The following is a 22,794-nucleotide window of genomic DNA, read 5'->3' on the forward strand; positions in this document are numbered from 1 at the left end:
TTGTTGTTGTGTGCCGCATTCTGATCTAGGCCAACGTCGTTCTTTGGTATTGTTGAAGTTGCGAAGTTTTTCGGCAATTCACACACACACAAGATCCGAACGCAGCGAAAGAGCACACAAAAGAGAGCAAATATTTTGATTTGTTTTTGTACGTGCAGTGCACCTAATTCTGCTTTGATGGAATCAATGTCACCGGCTGCACTGAGCGTGCTACAGGAACTTCTTAGAGCTTGTTGTACAGGAGCAGGCATTTGTTTACGAGTGTTTTACGGAGATTTATTTGTGGCGCAGCTTTGAGATTAAGAAATTAAATATTACCACAAATGAATTTGGAGCAAAGAATTGAATACCACATAGAGACCTGCACCTATCTCTAGACGGTATAGAGATTTATGCCGACGGCTCTAAGATGGAAAATGTAACAGGTGAAGACGTCTTAAGTGATATCCTGGACCTACTACTCGCATATAAGAAAATTTTAGTGTCTTCTGCAAAGATTTCGGCTTATCTTTGCGATCAAAAGTCACCAGATCATAGAAGAAATCAAATTGATATCCGATCAACAGAGAGATTTTTGTTTGAAATAAAAATTTAAATTAAAAAAAAAAAATATCCACAAAAAATGGACAAATAAGTAACCATATTTTATTTACGTTTACGGTGAAAAAATATAAGTTAATATGCAAAAAGTTTTTAATTTTATGTACAGTTCGATAAACGAATTAATTATATTTTCCTAATTTTGTTTTTTTTTCTTACGACAGATTATTGAAATACTGATTTCTAGACTAGCCCTCTCTACATACATATATATGAATTTACTTGATTTTAGTTCAATATTAATGGTAAAATATTTATACATATACATATTAGTTTCGTTTTAGTTCTATCGAAATTTGATTGACATTAAATAAGCAAATCATTGACAGATACACAAACGTTAGACTATTTTCAAGTATATCAACTATTTATACTTAGCACAAAATCGTTAATATTATTTTTATTTATTCTATATTATATTACACGTTAATATACACGTATTTAAAGCAAATCTTATTGTTAACTAACGATTTAAATGAAAATTTCGAGAATTTTTCTCTTTTAAAATATTTAAATTATAAATTTAAATAGTATTCTGAAAATTAGTTTAATTAGTAAAATATTTTATAGATATTTACACCTTATCTTAAATTATTATTAATGTCTCCTTTGTGTCCAGCTAATATTAATATAAATCAATATAAATATATAAATATTTATTCTACGATTGGCGTTATAAGCTACTAAATTAAATATGTATTTTTTTATGTGAATATACCATTATTATTAGTACTAAGATTAAGGTTATACAGCTTTACCAGGAATCAGGATAATATGTTTAGGTAAACCATTACACTTTAGGGATTGTTACACCAAAATTACAGCTCAATCCCACGACAAAACAATTCCATCCAAAAACACCCAAATCAAACGAACGAACGAGAGAAAGAAAGAAAAACTGATTTCTTACACATACTTTACTCACCAAATACCATTGTTCCTTGAACAAAGGATCAGGGAAAATTGTATGTGGTCCAGCATCACGATATTGTATGCGTGGAGCACGTGTTAACCCGTTACGATATGAGGTATCTGGTCCAGTCATAACATGTAGGGAGGGCAAACCGCCAAAGGCAGTTGTTTGTCGCAATACATCATAGGGACTATAACCGGGTAGAGAGGGATAGGAACCATCACGTTTGTGGCGTATTTTTTCATGTTGTTGTTGGATCCATCGGACCTGGAAAACAAGAAATATAATTAATTAAAATAAGGAAATGTATAAATGTGTAAAAATAACAAATAATAACTAATAAATTATAAATAATAAATAAATAATAAATATGAATAATAAAAAATAAAAAAGAAATAAATAATGAATAATAGACAATAATTAATAATAAATTATAAATAATAAATAATAGATAATAAATCATAAATAATAAATACCAAATACTATATAATAAATAATAGATAATAAATAATTAATAATAAATAATAAATAACAAATAATGAATAATAAATAATATATAATAAATAATAAAAAATAAATAATAAAAAAGTAATAAATAATAGATAATAATTAATAATAAATAATAAATAAATAATATACAATAAATCATAAATAATAAATATTAAATATTAAATATTAAATATTAAATATTAAATATTAAATATTAAATATTAAATATTAAATATTAAATATTAAATATTAAATATTAAATATTAAATATTAAATATTAAATATTAAATATTAAATATTAAATATTAAATATTAAATATTAAATATTAAATATTAAATATTAAATATTAAATATTAAATATTAAATATTAAATATTAAATATTAAATATTAAATATTAAATATTAAATATTAAATATTAAATATTAAATATTAAATATTAAATATTAAATATTAAATATTAAATATTAAATATTAAATATTAAATATTAAATATTAAATATTAAATATTAAATATTAAATATTAAATATTAAATATTAAATATTAAATATTAAATATTAAATATTAAATATTAAATATTAAATATTAAATATTAAATATTAAATATTAAATATTAAATATTAAATATTAAATATTAAATATTAAATATTAAATATTAAATATTAAATATTAAATATTAAATATTAAATATTAAATATTAAATATTAAATATTAAATATTAAATATTAAATATTAAATATTAAATATTAAATATTAAATATTAAATATTAAATATTAAATATTAAATATTAAATATTAAATATTAAATATTAAATATTAAATATTAAATATTAAATATTAAATATTAAATATTAAATATTAAATATTAAATATTAAATATTAAATATTAAATATTAAATATTAAATATTAAATATTAAATATTAAATATTAAATATTAAATATTAAATATTAAATATTAAATATTAAATATTAAATATTAAATATTAAATATTAAATATTAAATATTAAATATTAAATATTAAATATTAAATATTAAATATTAAATATTAAATATTAAATATTAAATATTAAATATTAAATATTAAATATTAAATATTAAATATTAAATATTAAATATTAAATATTAAATATTAAATATTAAATATTAAATATTAAATATTAAATATTAAATATTAAATATTAAATATTAAATATTAAATATTAAATATTAAATATTAAATATTAAATATTAAATATTAAATATTAAATATTAAATATTAAATATTAAATATTAAATATTAAATATTAAATATTAAATATTAAATATTAAATATTAAATATTAAATATTAAATATTAAATATTAAATATTAAATATTAAATATTAAATATTAAATATTAAATATTAAATATTAAATATTAAATATTAAATATTAAATATTAATATTAAATATTAAATATTAAATATTAAATATTAAATATTAAATATTAAATATTAAATATTAAATATTAAATATTAAATATTAAATATTAAATATTAAATATTAAATATTAAATATTAAATATTAAATATTTAAATATTAAATATTAAATATTAAATATTAAATATTAAATATTAAATATAATATTAAATATTAAATATTAAATATTAAATATTAAATATTAAATATTAAATATTAAATATTAAATATTAAATATTAATATTAAATATTAAATATTAAATATTAAATATTAAATATTAAATATTAAATATTAAATATTAAATATTAAATATTAAATATTAAATATTAAATATTAAATATTAAATATTAAATATTAAATATTAAATATTAAATATTAAATATTAAATATTAAATATTAAATATTAAATATTAAATATTAAATATTAAATATTAAATATTAAATATTAAATATTAAATATTAAATATTAAATATTAAATATAAATATTAAATATTAAATATTAAATATTAAATATTAAATATTAAATATTAAATATTAAATATTAAATATTAAATATTAAATATTAAATATTAAATATTAAATATTAATATTAAATATTAAATATTAAATATTAAATATTAAATATTAAATATTAAATATTAAATATTAAATATTAAATATTAAATATTAAATATTAAAATATTAAATAATATTAAATATTAAATATTAAATATTAAATATTAAATATTAAATATTAAATATTAAATATTAAATATTAATATTAAATATTAAATATTAAATATTAAATATTAAATATTAAATATTAAATATTAAATATTAAATATTAAATATTAAATATTAAATATTAAATATTAAATATTAAATATTAAATATTAAATATTAAATATTAAATATTAAATATTAAATATCAATAATAAAAAATAATAAATAACAAATAATGAATAATAAATAATAAGAAATAAATAATAAAAAAGTAATAAATAATAGATAATAATTAATAATAAATTATATTAATAAATAACTAATAACAAATAATGAATAATAAATAATAAGAAATAAATAATAAAAAAGTAATAAATAATAGATAATAATTAATAATAAATTATATTAATAAATAACTAATAACAAATAATTAATAAGCAATAATTAATAATAAATAATTAATAACAAATAAGAATAACAAAAAATAAATAATAAATTATAAAAAATAAATAATCAATAATAAATTATAAAAAATAATACATAAAAAATAATAAATATTGCTAAATAATAAATATTAATAATAAAATAATAATAATTATAATAATAACAATAATATAATTAATCAAGATAATAATAACATAAATCTTTATAATAAAAATAATAATGTTTATCACTATTTAATGGTTACATAAGAAAATATATTTTATTATTATATATTTTATATATTTTATTATTATATATTTATTGTGCTTACCTCTGGTTCCGAATTTAAGGCTTTATGGTGTTCATCACTGGTTCTAAGGGATCGTTTTGATATACGTTTATGATGGAAGAGATAATAATCTTTTAAAGCACCAATCTGGAAAGAAGAAAGGTAAATATTTAATAAAAAAAATAATAAATAAAATACTTATATATACATATAAACATTGTTATATTTTGTAGTATTATTTTTTATTACATTATAAATATACCCGCCTATTATATCTTTCATTATTTTTTCGTTATCAACCATTTTCTTGGAACAGAATTTAAATTTTTTCAACATTTTCTTGATTTACATACAGACATACCTCTTAAATATACAATACGCCAATTAATTGTGGTTACGTATCAAGTCAAATAAATAAATCAATTTGCATTCAAAGTGTCAGTGTGGGGCTTGAAAATAATTTACTATTAAAATAAAGGTTTATTACTCAATGAAAACTTAATGGAACATATAAGAGTGATGTAAACCATTGGTCAGCATTGCCAGGGCCAGCCAACATTGCAGAATGACATTAAAAAAAAACAACATCAGCAATTGAGTAAACAATTGCATAATATTGACGTGGGACAACAACATCGTCGCTATCGCTGCCACATCAACACCACAACCCAAACGACACGACACAACACAACATTTCCACAATTCAGAGCGAAAAAAAACACACCGAGAAAAAGAAAATTTAATTAAAATGTTTGAATTGAATGTCAGGTAAATGAAAACCAATCGCCAGCCAATATTGTTGATATTGTCCAACGTTGTTGTTGTTGTTGCTGCTGGTGGAAAACGAGTTGGTGTTTTTCTTCATCTTCTTGTGAAGTAGCCAAAAGCTACTCTGCTACACAAAAGTTAGGAAGTAAAGGCGATGACGACGATATAATACATCCCGTCTCGTATCAACATGGTTAGGATTCTTAGCACGCCAATTTATCCTTGCTTTCCGTTATGCATTGCAACAAGGGAAACCGCTTCTGTGTATGGTATATAGAGCGTATACTTTATTTCCGTTACGACAAGCTTGTTAACGTTTATTTGAAAATCAATTTATTTATTTTTTCTTGGTATTTCAGGTTGTTGGTTTTGGTTGGTTCGTGCAATTGAAAGTCAAGGATTGAAACTGTAAGCCATTGAGTGGGTGTAATTGTATTTTCGATATCTATAATTCAATACACGTTTCATAACAAAATAAATAAATCGCAAAAGGTATGTTTGTTGAGAAGATTGTGCTCGGCGGGGAGGAGAAAGGGGTTCCTGGAAATAACATATAAGAATTACAATTGCGCTCAAGAGGAAAAGTAAACAGCGCTTCCGAAAAGTCAGAAAAGCAACTGACATACCATAAGAAAATGACTTTTTTTTGGATTTGATTTAATATTTACGGATATATGTATGTATTTAGGTAGGGGCTTGATACAATACAAAATTGCGACAAAATTGTACGTTGTATAGATTGATATGTGATATTCATAGAGATTTGTAACACGCTTTCTTTTCATAGGAGATGACAGTTGATAAAGTTAAAAAGCATGGATTTTTTAAAGAATATTTTGGAGATTAATAATAATCGTGGATTTTTTTAAAAATATTTTTGAGATTAATAATCGTGTATTTTTTTAAAGAATATATCGTGGATTTTTTTTAAATATTTTTGAGATTAATAATAATCGTGGATTTTATTTAAAGAATATTTTTGAGATTAATAATAATCGTGGATTTTATTTAAAGAATATTTTTGAGATTAATAATAATCGTGGATTTTATTTAAAGAATATTTTTGAGATTAATAATAATCGTGGATTTTATTTAAAGAATATTTTTGAGATTGGGTGACGTAGGGGATGGAAGATACCAAGCAACGGTCCTGACCGGTTTTAACATGGCAAAGCTCAGGATTTATCTTGGCCCCTCTTTCATCTCAAGTGGACACTGACCTCACCGTGGTGTCACCTGGGGAACTGTCTTTAACACCCGTTAAAGGTAGAGAGCTAACATGTGCCGCGCGTTCACCCATAAGAACGTTAAATCTTGGGTTTGGGCGTCGGGTTAGTAACCCTCCACTAGAAAAACAGCCTGTTATGAAAAAAACGAAAGAAAAGAAAAACAAACCCCTCTAAAGTTGACGAGCCCCGCAAACGTTTTTAGGACCATGATCTGCGAATCTGCACATGGAATGTTCGCACTCTTTATAGAGAAGGTGCAGTCTTCGCATTGGCAGACGTATTTGAAAAGTACAAGGCCGATATTACTGCCATACAGGAAATACGATGTATTGGGAAAGGCGTCACAACAACACCTAAAGGTGACACACTGTATTATAGCTGCCATGACGTAAAGCATGAGTTTGGTTGCGGATTCGTAGTTAGTCGGAGACTAAAACACCTGGTATCCAGCTTCACCCCAGTGAATGAAAGACTTGCTGCAATTCGAATAAAAGTTAAATTCTTCAACATCAACTTTATTTACGCTCATGCTCCCACTGAAGAACAGACCAAAGATACATTTTACGAGCGCTTAGAAGAAACATATGACCGTTGCCCTGCCCATGACATTAAAATTATTCTAGACGATTTTAATGCCAAAATTGGAAAGGAGAATATCTTTGGCCCAACAGTCGGGAATTGTAGTCTCCACAGTGAAACATCTGACAATGGAATGATGCTGATAGACTTTGCAGCTGCAAAAAACATGGTAGTTAGCAGTACCAGATTTAATCATCTCGATATTCATAAGGGCACCTGGCTGTCTCCGGATCAGAAAACAAGAAATCAAATTGATCATGTTGAGATAGATGGAAGACATTCATCGAGCGTGTTAGATGTACGATAGTTCCGAGGCGCAAACATTGATTCGGACCACTACCTTGTTGCAGCAAAGGTACGCACCCGCTTAAACGTAGCAAACAAAGTACGAACAGACACAACACGAAAGTTAGTCATTGGTAAGCTGCAATCACAACAGATAGCCACAGCATATTCCACTCAACTAGCCCAATTGCTTAATGAGATCACTCCTTGTCCCGATAACACATCAGCGCAATGGCAAAATATTGCCCACTCCATGCAAACAGCCACAAAATCCATACATGGATACCAGACGCCTGCACAAAGGAATTCATGGTATGACCAGGAGTGTCGTGCTGCTACCGAAGAGAAAAATGCGGCATATAGAGCTACCTTACAATCAGTAGCAACGCGTAGCGCACGAGAGAGATATCGGGAGAAACGGAGAGAAGAGAACCGTCTTTTCCGCAAGAAAAAGAGAGAAATGGAAAAGCGGGAGTGTGAAAAAATCGAGATGTACAGGAGCCAGAATGAAGTCCGAAAATTCTACCAAAGAGTGAAACATCAAACAGATGGCTTTGGTACAGGCACATCCTCCTTTAGAGACCAGCAAGGTAATCTGGTAACAGATACAGATAGCGTACTCAGGATATGGAAGGAACATTTCTCCAATCTGCTGGTATCCAATAGTAGCGAAGACGATGATACCACAGATCCAATCCCAGAAGATGGTTAGAATGTATACCGCCAGGCCAAGATGAGGTAAAAACAGCAATCAACCGGCTGAAGAATAATAAAGCAGCAGGAGCCGATGGCTTACCAGCCGAGCTGTTCAAAACCGGAGGCGACGCGCTGATAAGGTGTATGCATCAGCTAGTTAGCACCATCTGGCAGGAAGAACGCGTACCCGACGATTGGAACCTGAGCATCCTGTGGGGCACAGGTGGTCCACAAGAAGGGAGATAAGACTGTATGCTCTAACTATAGGGGCATATGTCTACTCCCTATTGCCTACAAGATCGTGTGAGGGATATTGTGCGAACGACTAAAGCCTATGGTCAACGAGATAATTGGACCATACCAGTGCGGCTTTAGACCTGGCAAGTCCACCATTGACCAGATATTTACCCTGCGGCAAATCCTGGAGAAGACCCAAGAGATGCATATCGACAGATGTCAACTTTTTGTCGATTATAAAGCAGCATTCGACAGCCCGCTGCGTTCAAAGGTATTACAAGCCATGTCTGAATTTGGTATCCCCGAAAAGCTCATCCGGGTTTGTAAAATGTCCTTAACTGACACGAGGTCGTCATTTAAAATAGGAAAGAACCTCTCCGAAGAGTTTGGTACCAAAAGAGGTTTCAGACAAGGAGACAGCCTTTCGTGTGACCTGTTCAACATTTTGCTGGAAAAGGTAATACGAGATGCAAATGTCAAAAGAAATGGCACAATTTACAACAATAGCCACTTGTTACTTGCTTATGCTGATGACATAGACATCGTTGGACGATCAGTAAAGGACGTAACTGATACATTTAGGAAGGTCGAAGCAGAATCTGCGAAAGTGGGTCTGGCGGTAAACGGCGAAAATACCAAATTGATGGTGTCGCCGCGCAAAGCTCGGACCAACTGTGGAAATTGGTTCCTATAATTTTGAGGTAGTTAAAGACTTCGTCTACCTCGGCATCTCCGTAAACACAACAAACGACATCAGTTGTGAACTAAAAAGAAGAATTGTTTTGGCCAACAGATGCTACTTTGGCTGAAGTAAGCACTTTAAAAACAAAGCCACATCTCGTCAAACAAAAATAACGCTCTACAAAACACTGATACTACCCGTGCTGATGTATGGCTGCGAAGCCTGGGTACTTGCGCAAGCAGACATGGCAGTGCTTGGTGTGTTTGAGAGGAAAATTCTTCGAAAGATCTACGGGCCGATTTGCGTTGACGGTGAATATCGACGTCGTATGAACCACGAGCTATATCAGCTATACAAAGACATCAATATTGTTAAACGTATCGAGATGCAGCGATTGCGTTGGCTAGGCCGTAGCATAAGAATGAGCGATTATGAACCCGCTAAAAAGGCGTATAAACACGGACCGCATGGCGGTGCACGCAGAATTGGCAGGCCAAGGAATAGATGGCGCAAACAAGTGGATGATGAGATGAAAAGGCGCGGTATTCCAGAAAGCGAAGCAACAAATAGAGAGAATTGGAGATCTTTTCTTAGTTCGGCCTATGGAGCAAATGTCCTGTAATGGGTCAGCTAAGTAAGTAAGTAATAATCGTGCATTTTTTAAAGCCCATTTTTGAGATTAATAACACTATGCAACACTGAAAATGCAAACAACTTCTAGCATGAATTTTTTGAAAGCACATATTGAGACTACAAAAAGCCTAGTAGGGTTTTGTCCTGTCAGATCCAGATCGGATTTTACAGCCTCATCTAAACCGGGCTAAAAATACAGTTTTTTTGCATTTATGGGGCCTTTATATCAGAAACGAGTGGAAATTTAGTCTTGCAGTCTTTGGCAATATTGTAGCCCTAAACTAGTTGAATTTATCTTTTGAACAGACAACATAATTATCTAGGGCATCAAAATCGATAAAATATAGAAAATTTTACATAATTTGTGAAAGTCTGGTCAGTATCGGCTAAACTATTGGGAGTTGAACCAAGTAACCTTTTGCAAAAATCTTCCAAATAAAGTTCTCAACAATTCTTTAGAACATTCTGAAACTCTAAAATGCTTACTTCATATTGTTTCAGCGGTATTTTGTACCATATCTTTTACAACACGTATTTCAAACACAGTTCACACCAACAGATTATTCTCGCATTTCGGATTTCACTACATTATTGACATTTTTATTAAATCGTCGTTGAAAAATGTACTGAAAACAACGGCATAGAGGCATTCTACAACAATGACATGTTCCGAAGAGTTGTGTATTACATTCCAGGGAATATTTTTCCAAAAGAAAATATTCAGAAAAAATTAACGGTTTCGGAGATACGGTGCCAAATGTATAAAAATTGTGGAATTTTTGCATATATTTTGAAATATGAGACAATAAATGTAGTTTTTCGAGTTTATTATTTCTCCAAATATTTTATTCTTGTCCTTATCTACAAATTTGCTTCAGAGGTCAGAAGAAGATTCGTATTGGTTTCAGAGATATAGCCCCGAATTTCTTTAAAAACTCAATATTTTACCATGTTTAGATTTTGTTAACGAATATTTTTTAAATTAATAATAAGCGTGGATTTTTTTAAGAATATTTTTGAGATTGATAATAATCGTGGATTTTGTTAGCGAATATTTTTGAGATTAATAATAATCGTGGATTTTTTAAAGAATATTTTTGAGATTAATAATAATCGTGGATTTTTTAAAGATTATTTTTGAGATTAATAATAATCGTGCATTTTTTAAAAAATATTTTTAAGATTAATAATAATTGTGGATTTTTTAAAGAAGTTTTTTAATAATAATCGTGGATTTTTTAAAGAATACTTTGAGTTTAATTTTTGTCATTACAATTTTGTAATAATTGCTAAATATTTAAGTAATTCCGTTCAATAATCGTGAGTCTTTAATTAATTTTTTGAGTAGCCTACATACTAAAATCCCATTTTTTTACTTTGTTTTCAATCATCATTGACCTTAACTAATATTGGAGAACTGTGTGAACATAACATACATGTCAAGGATTCAAAAAAGGATTCTGCTGAGGGGAAACACTAAGGCTTTAGCTAAAAACTACGCGTTACAGTTTACAAAGCCCTTCAGACTAAAACAAAAACTGCAAGTGAGTAGTTTTAGTAATTCGCTTTTAGTTGCGAAAAAACTTTTCACTTTTCATTGATGTTTGTTCTCGTCTTATGTTAGCACTTCATTCATCCATCCAACCCCCTCCCCTTCAAACAAGATTTGTAAAATTTCTTTCTCACATTATTGTGCATAACCTTCGAACGGGATTTGTGCTCTTTCCGTACAACAACTGTCCATTTTGCAAACAGAACAAAAAAAGTGGGTTTTATTTGATTTTCATTTTATTCCTTGGATGGATGGAATCCAACTAACTTTGCACTTTAGTTGTGTACGTTTTTTACTCGTTTGCTTGGGAAATTTAAGAAGCGACTTGTGAACTAGAACAGCAAAAGTGGTTGGTTGGTGGTGTACAAAGTCCTAGTAGTTGTTTGGACTTAACTGTTAGCTTTTCAAGAAGAAGTTTAGTTGGTATGTTTGAATTCCACTTTTTTTCCTTTCACTCGTTCAATTCTTTAGCTCAATCTTTTAATCAATACGATTTTCTGGTATTTTATTTGCAGTTAAATAAAAGTTGATTGCCCTATGGGACTTAATAAATGTAAAGATGTATTTAATAAGACTAAAAATCTATTGAATATTTTATAGATTGCCTTGAAGTTATGGAAGTGAAGGAAGGATTTTTTTTAGTAATAAGCTTTTAGTTCCGTTTATTCTTAGGAAAAATGTAGAAACATTAAAAGATGTAAAAATGTAAGGCTTATTTACAGTTAATAAATAAATTATATTAAGAGCTTTTACTGAAGGAATCATGCATCGAGACAATAGATTACATTGTAATTTGTTAAATAAAAAAGAATTTGTAATGAAGGGAATTTCAATGATCAGACATGGGTTGCAACAGCGCCTGTTTTATTGTTTCCCCTATTCTTTGCAATTTAGTGCAAATTAAAATAAAAAATTCGAATTTCAAAATCAATTCATCCACTTTTTTGTAGTTAAGACATTTCAATACATTATTGACCCTTTGAAAATCAATTAATAATTTCAATTATTCGCAATTATTATTATTAAAAAAAAAAAAAAAAAAAAACAATGTTACATACTTTTTTAATCTTTTGCATAACACCTTACGGTAGTGCCATTAATTAATTTAATTGCCTTAAATATATTCACATATATTTAATTTGCATGTTGCCACCAGGGAAAATTTATGGAGTTTTTCTCTGGGCCTCAGCATGCCTCAAGCAACCATTGTTAAATATTATGCATTCCAACTAAATTGTCGGCAACATTTATCAGGTTGAATGCTTACATACATACACATATTCACAAAGGACTTGCATCGGTATTTCTTCTTCTCGGAGGCACAATGGATTGTCTTTTTCATTTCGATGCATTTCACTGGATATTTTTATGCCGAGAAAAACAATATACACACGACTATACTTATTTAATTAAGTTAACACATTCTATATGTAAATTCACCAAATTCACTTCTGACTGAGTTCCTCCAAAGTTATCTGATAATTAATTGATATTTTAAAAGATTGGAAAAAAAGCAAGGCAGAATAAGAAGAATCATAAGGAAGATTGCAAGAAAACAACCCTTATGGGAAAACGGCAATGAAAAACAGTAAGTAATGGTGGAGGTTTAATTTAAATTTGGGGCAAAAAATAGTAAATTTTCAAAGATTTTTTTGGAGCAACAATCGTGGATTTTTTTAAAGGATATTTTGGAAGCAAAAAATCGTTCAATTTTCAAAGAATATTGTTGAAGCAAACATTTTAGATTTTTTAAAGAATATTTTGGAAGCAAAAATCGTGAAATTTTCAAAGAATATTTTCGAATCAAACATTATAGATTTTTTAAAGAATGTTTTTGAATCAAAAATATCGTGGATCTTTTAAAGAATATTTTTGAAGAAAACAATCGTGGATTTTTTTAAAAAATATTTTTTAGCAAAATTATTGTGGACGTTTTAAAGAATATTTTTGACGAAAAAAGTCTTGGATTTTTTTAAAGAATATTTTTCAGATAAATAATCGTAGATTTTTTTAAAGAATGTTATTCGATCAATAATCTTGAATTTTTTTTTAAAGAATATTTTTTTGCAATAATCGTAGGGTTTTTAAAAAAATATTTTTCAATAATCGTGGATTTTTTAAAGAATATTTTTCAATAATCGTGGATTTTTTTAAAAAATATTTTTCAATAATCGTGGATTTTTTTAATGAATATTTTTCAATAATCGTGGATTTTTTTAAAGAATATTTTTCAGATAAATAATCGTAGATTTTTTTAAAGAATGTTATTCGATCAATAATCTTGAATTTTTTTTTAAAGAATATTTTTTGCAATAATCGTAGGGTTTTTAAAAAATATTTTTCAATAATCGTGGATTTTTTAAAGAATATTTTTCAATAATCGTGGATTTTTTTAAAAAATATTTTTCAATAATCGTGGATTTTTTTGAAGAATATTTTTCAATAATCGAGGATTTTTTAAAGGAAAATTTTTCAATAATCGTGGATTTTTTAAAGGAAAATTTTTCAATAATCGTGGATTTTTTAAAGGAAAATTTTTCAATAATCGTGGATTTTTTTAAAGGAAAATTTTTCAATAATCGTGGATTTTTTAAAGGAACATTTTTCAATAATCGTGGATTTTTTAAAGGAACATTTTTCAATAATCGTGGATTTTTTAAAGGAACATTTTTCAATAATCGTGGATTTTTTAAAGGAACATTTTTCAATAATCGTGGATTTTTTAAAGGAAAATTTTTCAATAATCGTGGATTTTTTTAAAGCATATTTTTCAATAATCGTGGATTTTTTTAAAGCATATTTTTCAATAATCGTGGATTTTTTTTTAAAGCATATTTTTCAATAATCGTGGATTTTTTAGGACAATTTTCAATAATCGTGGATTTTTTAAAGGAAAATTTTTCAATAATCGTGGATTTTTTAAAGGAAAATTTTTCAATAATCGTGGATTTTTTAAAGGAAAATTTTTCAATAATCGTGGATTTTTTAAAGGAGAATTTTTCAATAATCGTGGATTTTTTAAAGGAACATTTTTCAATAATCGTGGATTTTTTAAAGGAACATTTTTCAATAATCGTGGATTTTTTAAAGGAGAATTTTTCAATAATCGTGGATTTTTTTAGGACAATTTTCAATAATCGTGGATTTTTTAAAGGAACATTTTTCAATAATCGTGGATTTTTTAAAGGAACATTTTTCAATAATCGTGGATTTTTTTAGGACAATTTTCAATAATCGTGGATTTTTTAAAGGAAAATTTTTCAATAATCGTGGATTTTTTAAAGGAGAATTTTTCAATAATCGTGGATTTTTTAAAGGAACATTTTTCAATAATCGTGGATTTTTTAAAGGAACATTTTTCAATAATCGTGGATTTTTTAAAGGAACATTTTTCAATAATCGTGGATTTTTTAAAGGAACATTTTTCAATAATCGTGGATTTTTTAAAGGAAAATTTTTCAATAATCGTGGTTTTTTTAAAGGAAAATTTTTCAATAATCGTGGATTTTTTAACGGAAAATTTTTCAATAATCGTGGATTTTTTAAAGGAAAATTTTTCAATAATCGTGGATTTTTTAAAGGAAAATTTTTCAATAATTGTGGATTTTTTAAAGGAACAATTTTCAATAATTGTGGATTTTTTAAAGGAACATTTTTCAATAATCGTGGATTTTTTAAAGGAACATTTTTCAATAATCGTGGATTTTTTAAAGGAACATTTTTCAATAATCGTGGATTTTTTAAAGGAACATTTTTCAATAATCGTGGATTTTTTAAAGGAACATTTTTCAATAATCGTGGATTTTTTAAAGGAACATTTTTCAATAATCGTGGATTTTTTAAAGGAAAATTTTTCAATAATCGTGGATTTTTTAAAGGAAAATTTTTTAATAATCGTGGATTTTTTAAAGGACAATTTTTCAATAATCGTGAATTTTTTAAAGGAACATTTTTCAATAATCGTGGATTTTTTAAAGGAAAATTTTTCAATAATCGTGAATTTTTTAAAGGAACATTTTTCAATAATCGTGGATTTTTTAAAGGAAAATTTTTCAATAATCGTGGATTTTTTAAAGGAACATTTTTCAATAATCGTGGATTTTTTAAAGGAACATTTTTCAATAACCGTGGATTTTTTAAAGGAACATTTTTCAATAATCGTGGATTTTTTAAAGGAACATTTTTCAATAATCGTGGATTTTTTAAAGGAACATTTTTCAATAATCGTGGATTTTTTTAAAGGAACATTTTTCAATAATCGTGGATTTTTTAAAGGAACATTTTTCAATAATCGTGGATTTTTTAAAGGAACATTTTTCAATAATCGTGGATTTTTTAAAGGAACATTTTTCAATAATCGTGGATTTTTTAAAGGAACATTTTTCAATAATCGTGGATTTTTTAAAGGAACATTTTTCAATAATCGTGGATTTTTTAAAGGAACATTTTTCAATAATCGTGGATTTTTTAAAGGAACATTTTTCAATAATCGTGGATTTTTTAAAGGAACATTTTTCAATAATCGTGGATTTTTTAAAGGAACATTTTTCAATAATCGTGGATTTTTTAAAGGAACATTTTTCAATAATCGTGGATTTTTTAAAGGAACATTTTTCAATAATCGTGGATTTTTTAAAGGAACATTTTTCAATAATCGTGGATTTTTTAAAGGAACATTTTTTAATAATCGTGGATTTTTTAAAGGAACATTTTTCAATAATCGTGGATTTTTTAAAGGAACATTTTTCAATAATCGTGGATTTTTTAAAGGAACATTTTTCAATAATCGTGGATTTTTTAAAGGAACATTTTTCAATAATCGTGGATTTTTTAAAGGAACATTTTTCAATAATCGTGGATTTTTTAAAGGAACATTTTTCAATAATCGTGGATTTTTTAAAGGAACATTTTTCAATAATCGTGGATTTTTTAAAGGAACATTTTTCAATAATCGTGGATTTTTTAAAGGAACATTTTTCAATAATCGTGGATTTTTTAAAGGAACATTTTTCAATAATCGTGGATTTTTTAAAGGAACATTTTTCAATAATCGTGGATTTTTTAAAGGAACATTTTTCAATAATCGTGGATTTTTTAAAGGAACATTTTTCAATAATCGTGGATTTTTTAAAGGAACATTTTTCAATAATCGTGGATTTTTTAAAGGAACATTTTTCAATAATCGTGGATTTTTTAAAGGAACATTTTTCAATAATCGTGGATTTTTTAAAGGAACATTTTTCAATAATCGTGGATTTTTTAAAGGAACATTTTTCAATAATCGTGGATTTTTTAAAGGAACATTTTTCAATAATCGTGGATTTTTTAAAGGAACATTTTTCAATAATCGTGGATTTTTTAAAGGAACATTTTTCAATAATCGTGGATTTTTTAAAGGAACATTTTTCAATAATCGTGGATTTTTTAAAGGAACATTTTTCAATAATCGTGGATTTTTTAAAGGAACATTTTTCAATAATCGTGGATTTTTTAAAGGAACATTTTTCAATAATCGTGGATTTTTTAAAGGAACATTTTTCAATAATCGTGGATTTTTTAAAGGAACATTTTTCAATAATCGTGGATTTTTTAAAGGAACATTTTTCAATAATCGTGGATTTTTTAAAGGAACATTTTTCAATAATCGTGGATTTTTTAAAGGAACATTTTTCAATAATCGTGGATTTTTTAAAGGAACATTTTTCAATAATCGTGGATTTTTTAAAGGAACATTTTTCAATAATCGTGGATTTTTTAAAGGAACATTTTTCAATAATCGTGGATTTTTTAAAGGAACATTTTTCAATAATCGTGGATTTTTTAAAGGAACATTTTTCAATAATCGTGGATTTTTTAAAGGAACATTTTTCAATAATCGTGGATTTTTTAAAGGAACATTTTTCAATAATCGTGGATTTTTTAAAGGAACATTTTTCAATAATCGTGGATTTTTTAAAGGAACATTTTTCAATAATCGTGGATTTTTTAAAGGAACATTTTTCAATAATCGTGGATTTTTTAAAGGAACATTTTTATATAATCGTGGATTTTTTAAAGGAACATTTTTCAATAATCGTGGATTTTTTAAAGGAACATTTTTCAATAATCGTGGATTTTTTTAAAGGAACATTTTTCAATAATCGTGGATTTTTTAAAGGAACATTTTTCAATAATCGTGGATTTTTTAAAGGAACATTTTTCAATAATCGTGGATTTTTTAAAGGAACATTTTTCAATAATCGTGGATTTTTTAAAGGAACATTTTTCAATAATCGTGGATTTTTTTAAGGAATATTTTTCAATAATCGTGGATTTTTTTAAGGAACATTTCTCAATAATCGTGGATTTTTTAAAGGAATATTTTTCAATAATCGTGGATTTTTTAAAGAAAAAATTTTCAATAATCGTGGATTTTTTAAAGGAGAATTTTTCAATTCGTGGATTTTTTAAAGGAAAATTTTTCAATAATCGTAGATTTTTTAAAGGAACATTTTTCAATAATCGTGGATTTTTTAAAGGAACATTTTTCAATAAAAATTTTTCAATAATCGTGGATTTTTTAAAGGAAAATTTTTCAATAATCGTGGACTTTTTAAAGGAACATTTTTCAATAATCGTGGATTTTTTAAAGGAACATTTTTCAATAATCGTGAATTTTTTAAAGGAACATTTTTCAATAATCGTGGATTTTTTAAAGGAAAATTTTTCAATAATCGTGGATTTATTAAAATAAAATTTTTCAATAATCGTGGATTTATTAAAATAAAATTTTTCAATAATCGTGGATTTTTTAAAGGAAAATTTTTCAATAATCGTGGATTTTTTAAAGGAACATTTTTCAATAATCGTGGATTTTTTAAAAGAAAATTGTTCAATAATCGTGGATTTTTTAAAGGAAATTTTTTCAATAATCGTGGATTTTTTAAAGGAAATTTTTTCAATAATCGTGGATTTTTTAAAGGAAATTTTTTCAATAATCGTGGATTTTTTAAAGGAAATTTGTTCAATAATCGTGGATTTTTTAAAGGAAATTTTTCAATAATCATGGATTTTTAAAAGGAAATTTTTTCAATAATCGTGGATTTTTTAAAGGAAATTTTTTCAATAATCGTGGATTTTTTAAAGGAAATTTTTCAATAATCGTGGAATATGGAATAAAGAATTTTTTTTAATAATCGTGGATTTTTTTAAAGAATATTTTTCAGATCAATAATCTTGGATTTTTTTAAAGAATATTTTTCATATCGGTAATTGTGGATTTTTTTAAAGAATATTTTTCAGATCAATATTCGTGGATTTTTTTTAAAGAATATTTTTCAGATCAATAATCGTGGATTTTTAAAGAATATTTTTGTGATCAATAATATTGGATTTTTTAAAGAATATTTTTGTGATCAATAATATTGGATTTTTTAAAGAATATTTTTGTGATCAATAATATTGGATTTTTTAAAGAGTATTTTTGTAGACAATAATCTTGGATTTTTAAAGAATATTTTTGTGACCAATAATCGTGGATTTTAATGAATATTTTTGAGGCAAAAATCCTGAAGGTAAAAGAATATTTTTGAGGGAAAAATTCGTAAAATTTTAAGAATATTTGTTGAAGAAATAATCGTGGATTTTTTTAAAGAACACTTTTTTTCAAAACGTTTTAAGTCCATTAAGGTGGATTTAATTAGTATTATATTATTAAGAATATTAATTATATATTTATATTTCTTCTGACTTTAAAGACACTACGTATGTCAAACCGAACTTCCAACTACTATTACAAGCTATTGAATCGTATTCTCTGTAGAGATAACAGATATTTCAACAACATGTTTGCCCCTTGTCTACTACTGTATATTTATTTATTTCCACCATACTATGAATACCTGTAAACCTAGAAAGAACAACAAATTTACGTGTAAATGAATGACTGTATGAAGATTTTTGTGGGAAATATCCAGTGTAGAGAACCAATAATGGAAGGGATGTAGTTGATTCAAGACCATTCTCCGTTTCATACAACGAAATGAATATTTAAATGTAAGGACCACAAATCGTGAAATGTACACGTGTGTGTGTAAAACAACATTCCTTTTATTTGCATGTGTATTTATGTATGTTTGTGTTCTACAAATTAGAATTGGGCTGTTAGGAGGTGTAGTTGCTATTTATTCAGCAGCAACAGCAACTGCTTGTTGCTGCTATTGTTTTACGTTTGTGTGTTTTCTGTTGTTTTGGAGTTGTTGTTAGTTGTGGTGTTTTGTTGGCACTTGTGTTGATTTTCTTTGGATGCACAATATTTGTTTACGTGTCTTGCATGTGGAAGCATTCGAATGAACTGAAAATTTCCTGGTAAGAAAAATTTGTTTTATTTTTCTTGTTGTTTTTTTTTTTTTTGTTAAATTCTACTACTTAAATATATTTGTCTGTTGGATAACCTAAATTGTATTTGTGTGTGCGTGGTTGGTTTCCTTGCTTCTATTTGCACAATTCATGATGCTTGCTTGGCTTGCTCGGTTGCTCCTCAAATGCTGTATGTTTTGCATGTTTATTATCATTGCATTGTGGAATAGTGCTAAGGAAAATATGTGAATTATTTTTGGTTGAGAAAAATATTTCTTCAACATAAGTTAGTGCAAATAAACACAGGTATGTATGTACACGTACACAACTAAAGATTTAAAGAATAACAATTCAGGGCGTCTTTGTGTATGGAAGTGTGCAAATTTCAAAAAAAAAAATGCACTAACAACTTGTTCCGACATATATTTTCTAGCATTACAACTATTTTGGAAATTTGTTAAAAGGCAAATTTATCTACGTATTTGTTTAAAAGATTTGTAAGATTACTTGTTGAAAGCAGGTGGAAAAAGAAAAAGAAAACACAAAGTGAACAATGCACGTAGTAAATTCCTTTCAACAACAAAAAGTCATTTTGTGTAAAGACTGCCACAGCCAAATTACTTTGGGCAGGTATTTTAAAATAATTAAAGAAAACATTTTCTTAACAACTATATACGACCAAAAACGTGTTAAATTCCTTGAATAATTGAAACATTTAAATAATGCAATAAGCAGTTCACTAAATTCAGAAGGAATTTAAATAAAAGAATTGTTTGTTTGCTTTGGTTATTGTTGTTTTACATTTTTTGATTTAACACGCTTTGTTGTCTGTCTGTTTAGTTCAAATCTAGAAACTCATTTTTAACACGGTTGCAGTTGACCAATCTAACCAAACCTTTGAAAACTTTTCAGATGGATGACAACACATAAATATGAAACCAAAACCACTATGGGTCCATTTTTTCCTATAGCCCCCAAATAGTGGTAGCACCCGATTTCAGGTATTTTCAGGACTTTATCCAAATTTTTAGTCAATATTGGCTGTAACTTGGCGTTCCCAATGGTACAAAAACTTCCCCACCAAAAATTGTGGAAACGGGTCCAGGTTTTGGTATAACCCCAATATAACGGTAGCATCCGAATTTAGGCAATATAATGTGTTTATCAACATTTTCGGCCTATATTAAATAAATAATAAATAATTAAAAAATTTAGCTACAGTGTTTTATTTATAAATGCACTAAAAGCTAGAAAATAATAAGTATATTCTTTTTCATGACGCTTGCTTCAGTTAACGGCAATGACTTATAACAGCTTATTATTTTTTTAAATTTTTTTCTAAATATTAAAATTAAAACGATCATATCTTTTGTGCGCAACGGTGAAGGTTAGTTACAAAAACATATTTGGAATGACGATTTTTTCTTTCTACTTTTATGTACCAAAGTGAAGTTGAAGTGCGAAAAAATCGCATCAGAAAAACGGGAAAAAGCTTTTTCTTGTGCTCCAGGCTGCTCAGAAGATACCAAACAGTATAATTACACTATGCAACACTGAAAATGCAAACAACTTCTAGTATGCATTTTTTGAAAGTACATATTTAGACTACAAAAACCCTAGTAGGGTTTTGTCCTGTCAGATCCAGTTAGGATTTTATGGCCTCATCTAAACCGGGCTAAATCTACACTTTTTTGCATTTATCAGGCCTTTATCTCAGAAACGAATAGGAATTTGGTCTTGCTGTTTTAGTAATATTGTAGCCCAAACTAGTAGAACTTATCTTTTGAAAAAACCACATAAGAAAACCTCCATCTATGGCATCAAAATCTATAAAATATAGAAAATTTTACATAATTGCTGAAATTCTGGTCAGTATCGGCTAAACTATTGGGAGTTGAACCAAGTAACCTTCTGCAAAAATCGTCCAAATAAAGTTCTCAACAATTCTTTAGAACATTCTGAAACTCTAAAATGCTTACTTCATGTTGTTTCAGCGGTATTTTGCAACATATATTTTACAACACGTATTTCAAACACAGTTCACACCAACAGTTTATTCTCGCATTTCGGATTTCAGTACATAATTGGCATTTTTATTAAATCGTCGTTGAAAAATGTACTGAAAAGAACGGCATAGAGGTATTTTACAACATGACATGTTCTGAATGAGTTGTTTATTACATTCCAGGGAATATTTTTCCAAAAGAAAATATTCAGACAAAATTAACGGTTTTGAAGATACGGTGCGAAATGTATAAAAATTGTGAAATTTTTGCATATATTTTGAAATTTCAGGCAATAAATGTAGTTTTTCGAGTTCATTATTTCTCCAAATATTTTATTCTTGTCCTTATCTACAAATTTACTTCAGAGGTCAGAAGAAGATTCGCATTTGTTTCAGAGATATAGCCCCGAATTTCTTTAAAAACTCAATATTTAACCATATTTAGACGGGGCTATAAAATCCAAGCTGGACCTGACACAAACTATGAGGAAAACTATGAGGAAAACTATTTTAATCAAGGGATAGAATTGCAAGAAAAGCGTTGGACTAAGTGTATTGAAGTTTCAGGAGATTATATTGAAAAATAAAAATATTTTTGAAAAACTAACTATTCTCTTTCATTGATAGGCTAAAGAAGTTTCCGAACCGCCCTCGTACTAGGCGTTTACACACAGACAGTATTGGCAGAACAGTAGCAAAGTTACAAACCATTTTCACCAATACATTCATACTTTTCTCTATCCAAATTTAAAAATTTATAAATGTATTTGTGAAATAGGTTTGTATTTGTGCTATTGTCTTGCCAATACTGGCATTTGTAAACGCAGGGTTACGCTAGAAAGGGTATATGAGGAAAAGTCAAAATGTTTTAGTTTCCATGAAGCCAAGGTTTGCACTATTATAGTACGTAAACTATTGTAGTTTACCAGTAACTA

At 26.6% G+C, this 22,794-nt stretch overlaps 1 protein-coding gene across 19 annotated transcripts in view; it reads right to left on the reverse strand.

Moving 5' to 3' along the window:
- Fur2 (furin-like protease 2) overlaps positions 1 to 22,794 on the reverse strand; it is a 719,646-nt gene that overhangs the window by 122,745 nt on the left and 574,107 nt on the right. For 10 of the 19 annotated variants that reach the window (XM_073976168.1, XM_073976169.1, XM_073976175.1 and 7 more), the window contains 2 exons: positions 4,899 to 5,003; positions 1,526 to 1,780 (listed from right to left, as the gene is read on the reverse strand). In XM_073976168.1, the coding sequence (XP_073832269.1) occupies positions 1,526 to 1,780; positions 4,899 to 5,003 (360 nt within the window). Of the gene's footprint in view, positions 1 to 1,516; positions 1,781 to 4,898; positions 5,004 to 22,794 lie in introns of all 19 variants that reach the window. The other 9 variants (XM_073976161.1, XM_073976166.1, XM_073976159.1 and 6 more) reach the window with 1 other exon arrangement.

Source organism: Musca autumnalis, unplaced genomic scaffold (genome assembly GCF_047663935.1).
Source record: "Musca autumnalis isolate F117 unplaced genomic scaffold, ASM4766393v1 scaffold_3, whole genome shotgun sequence".
NCBI classification, from domain to species: Eukaryota; Metazoa; Arthropoda; class Insecta; order Diptera; family Muscidae; genus Musca; species Musca autumnalis.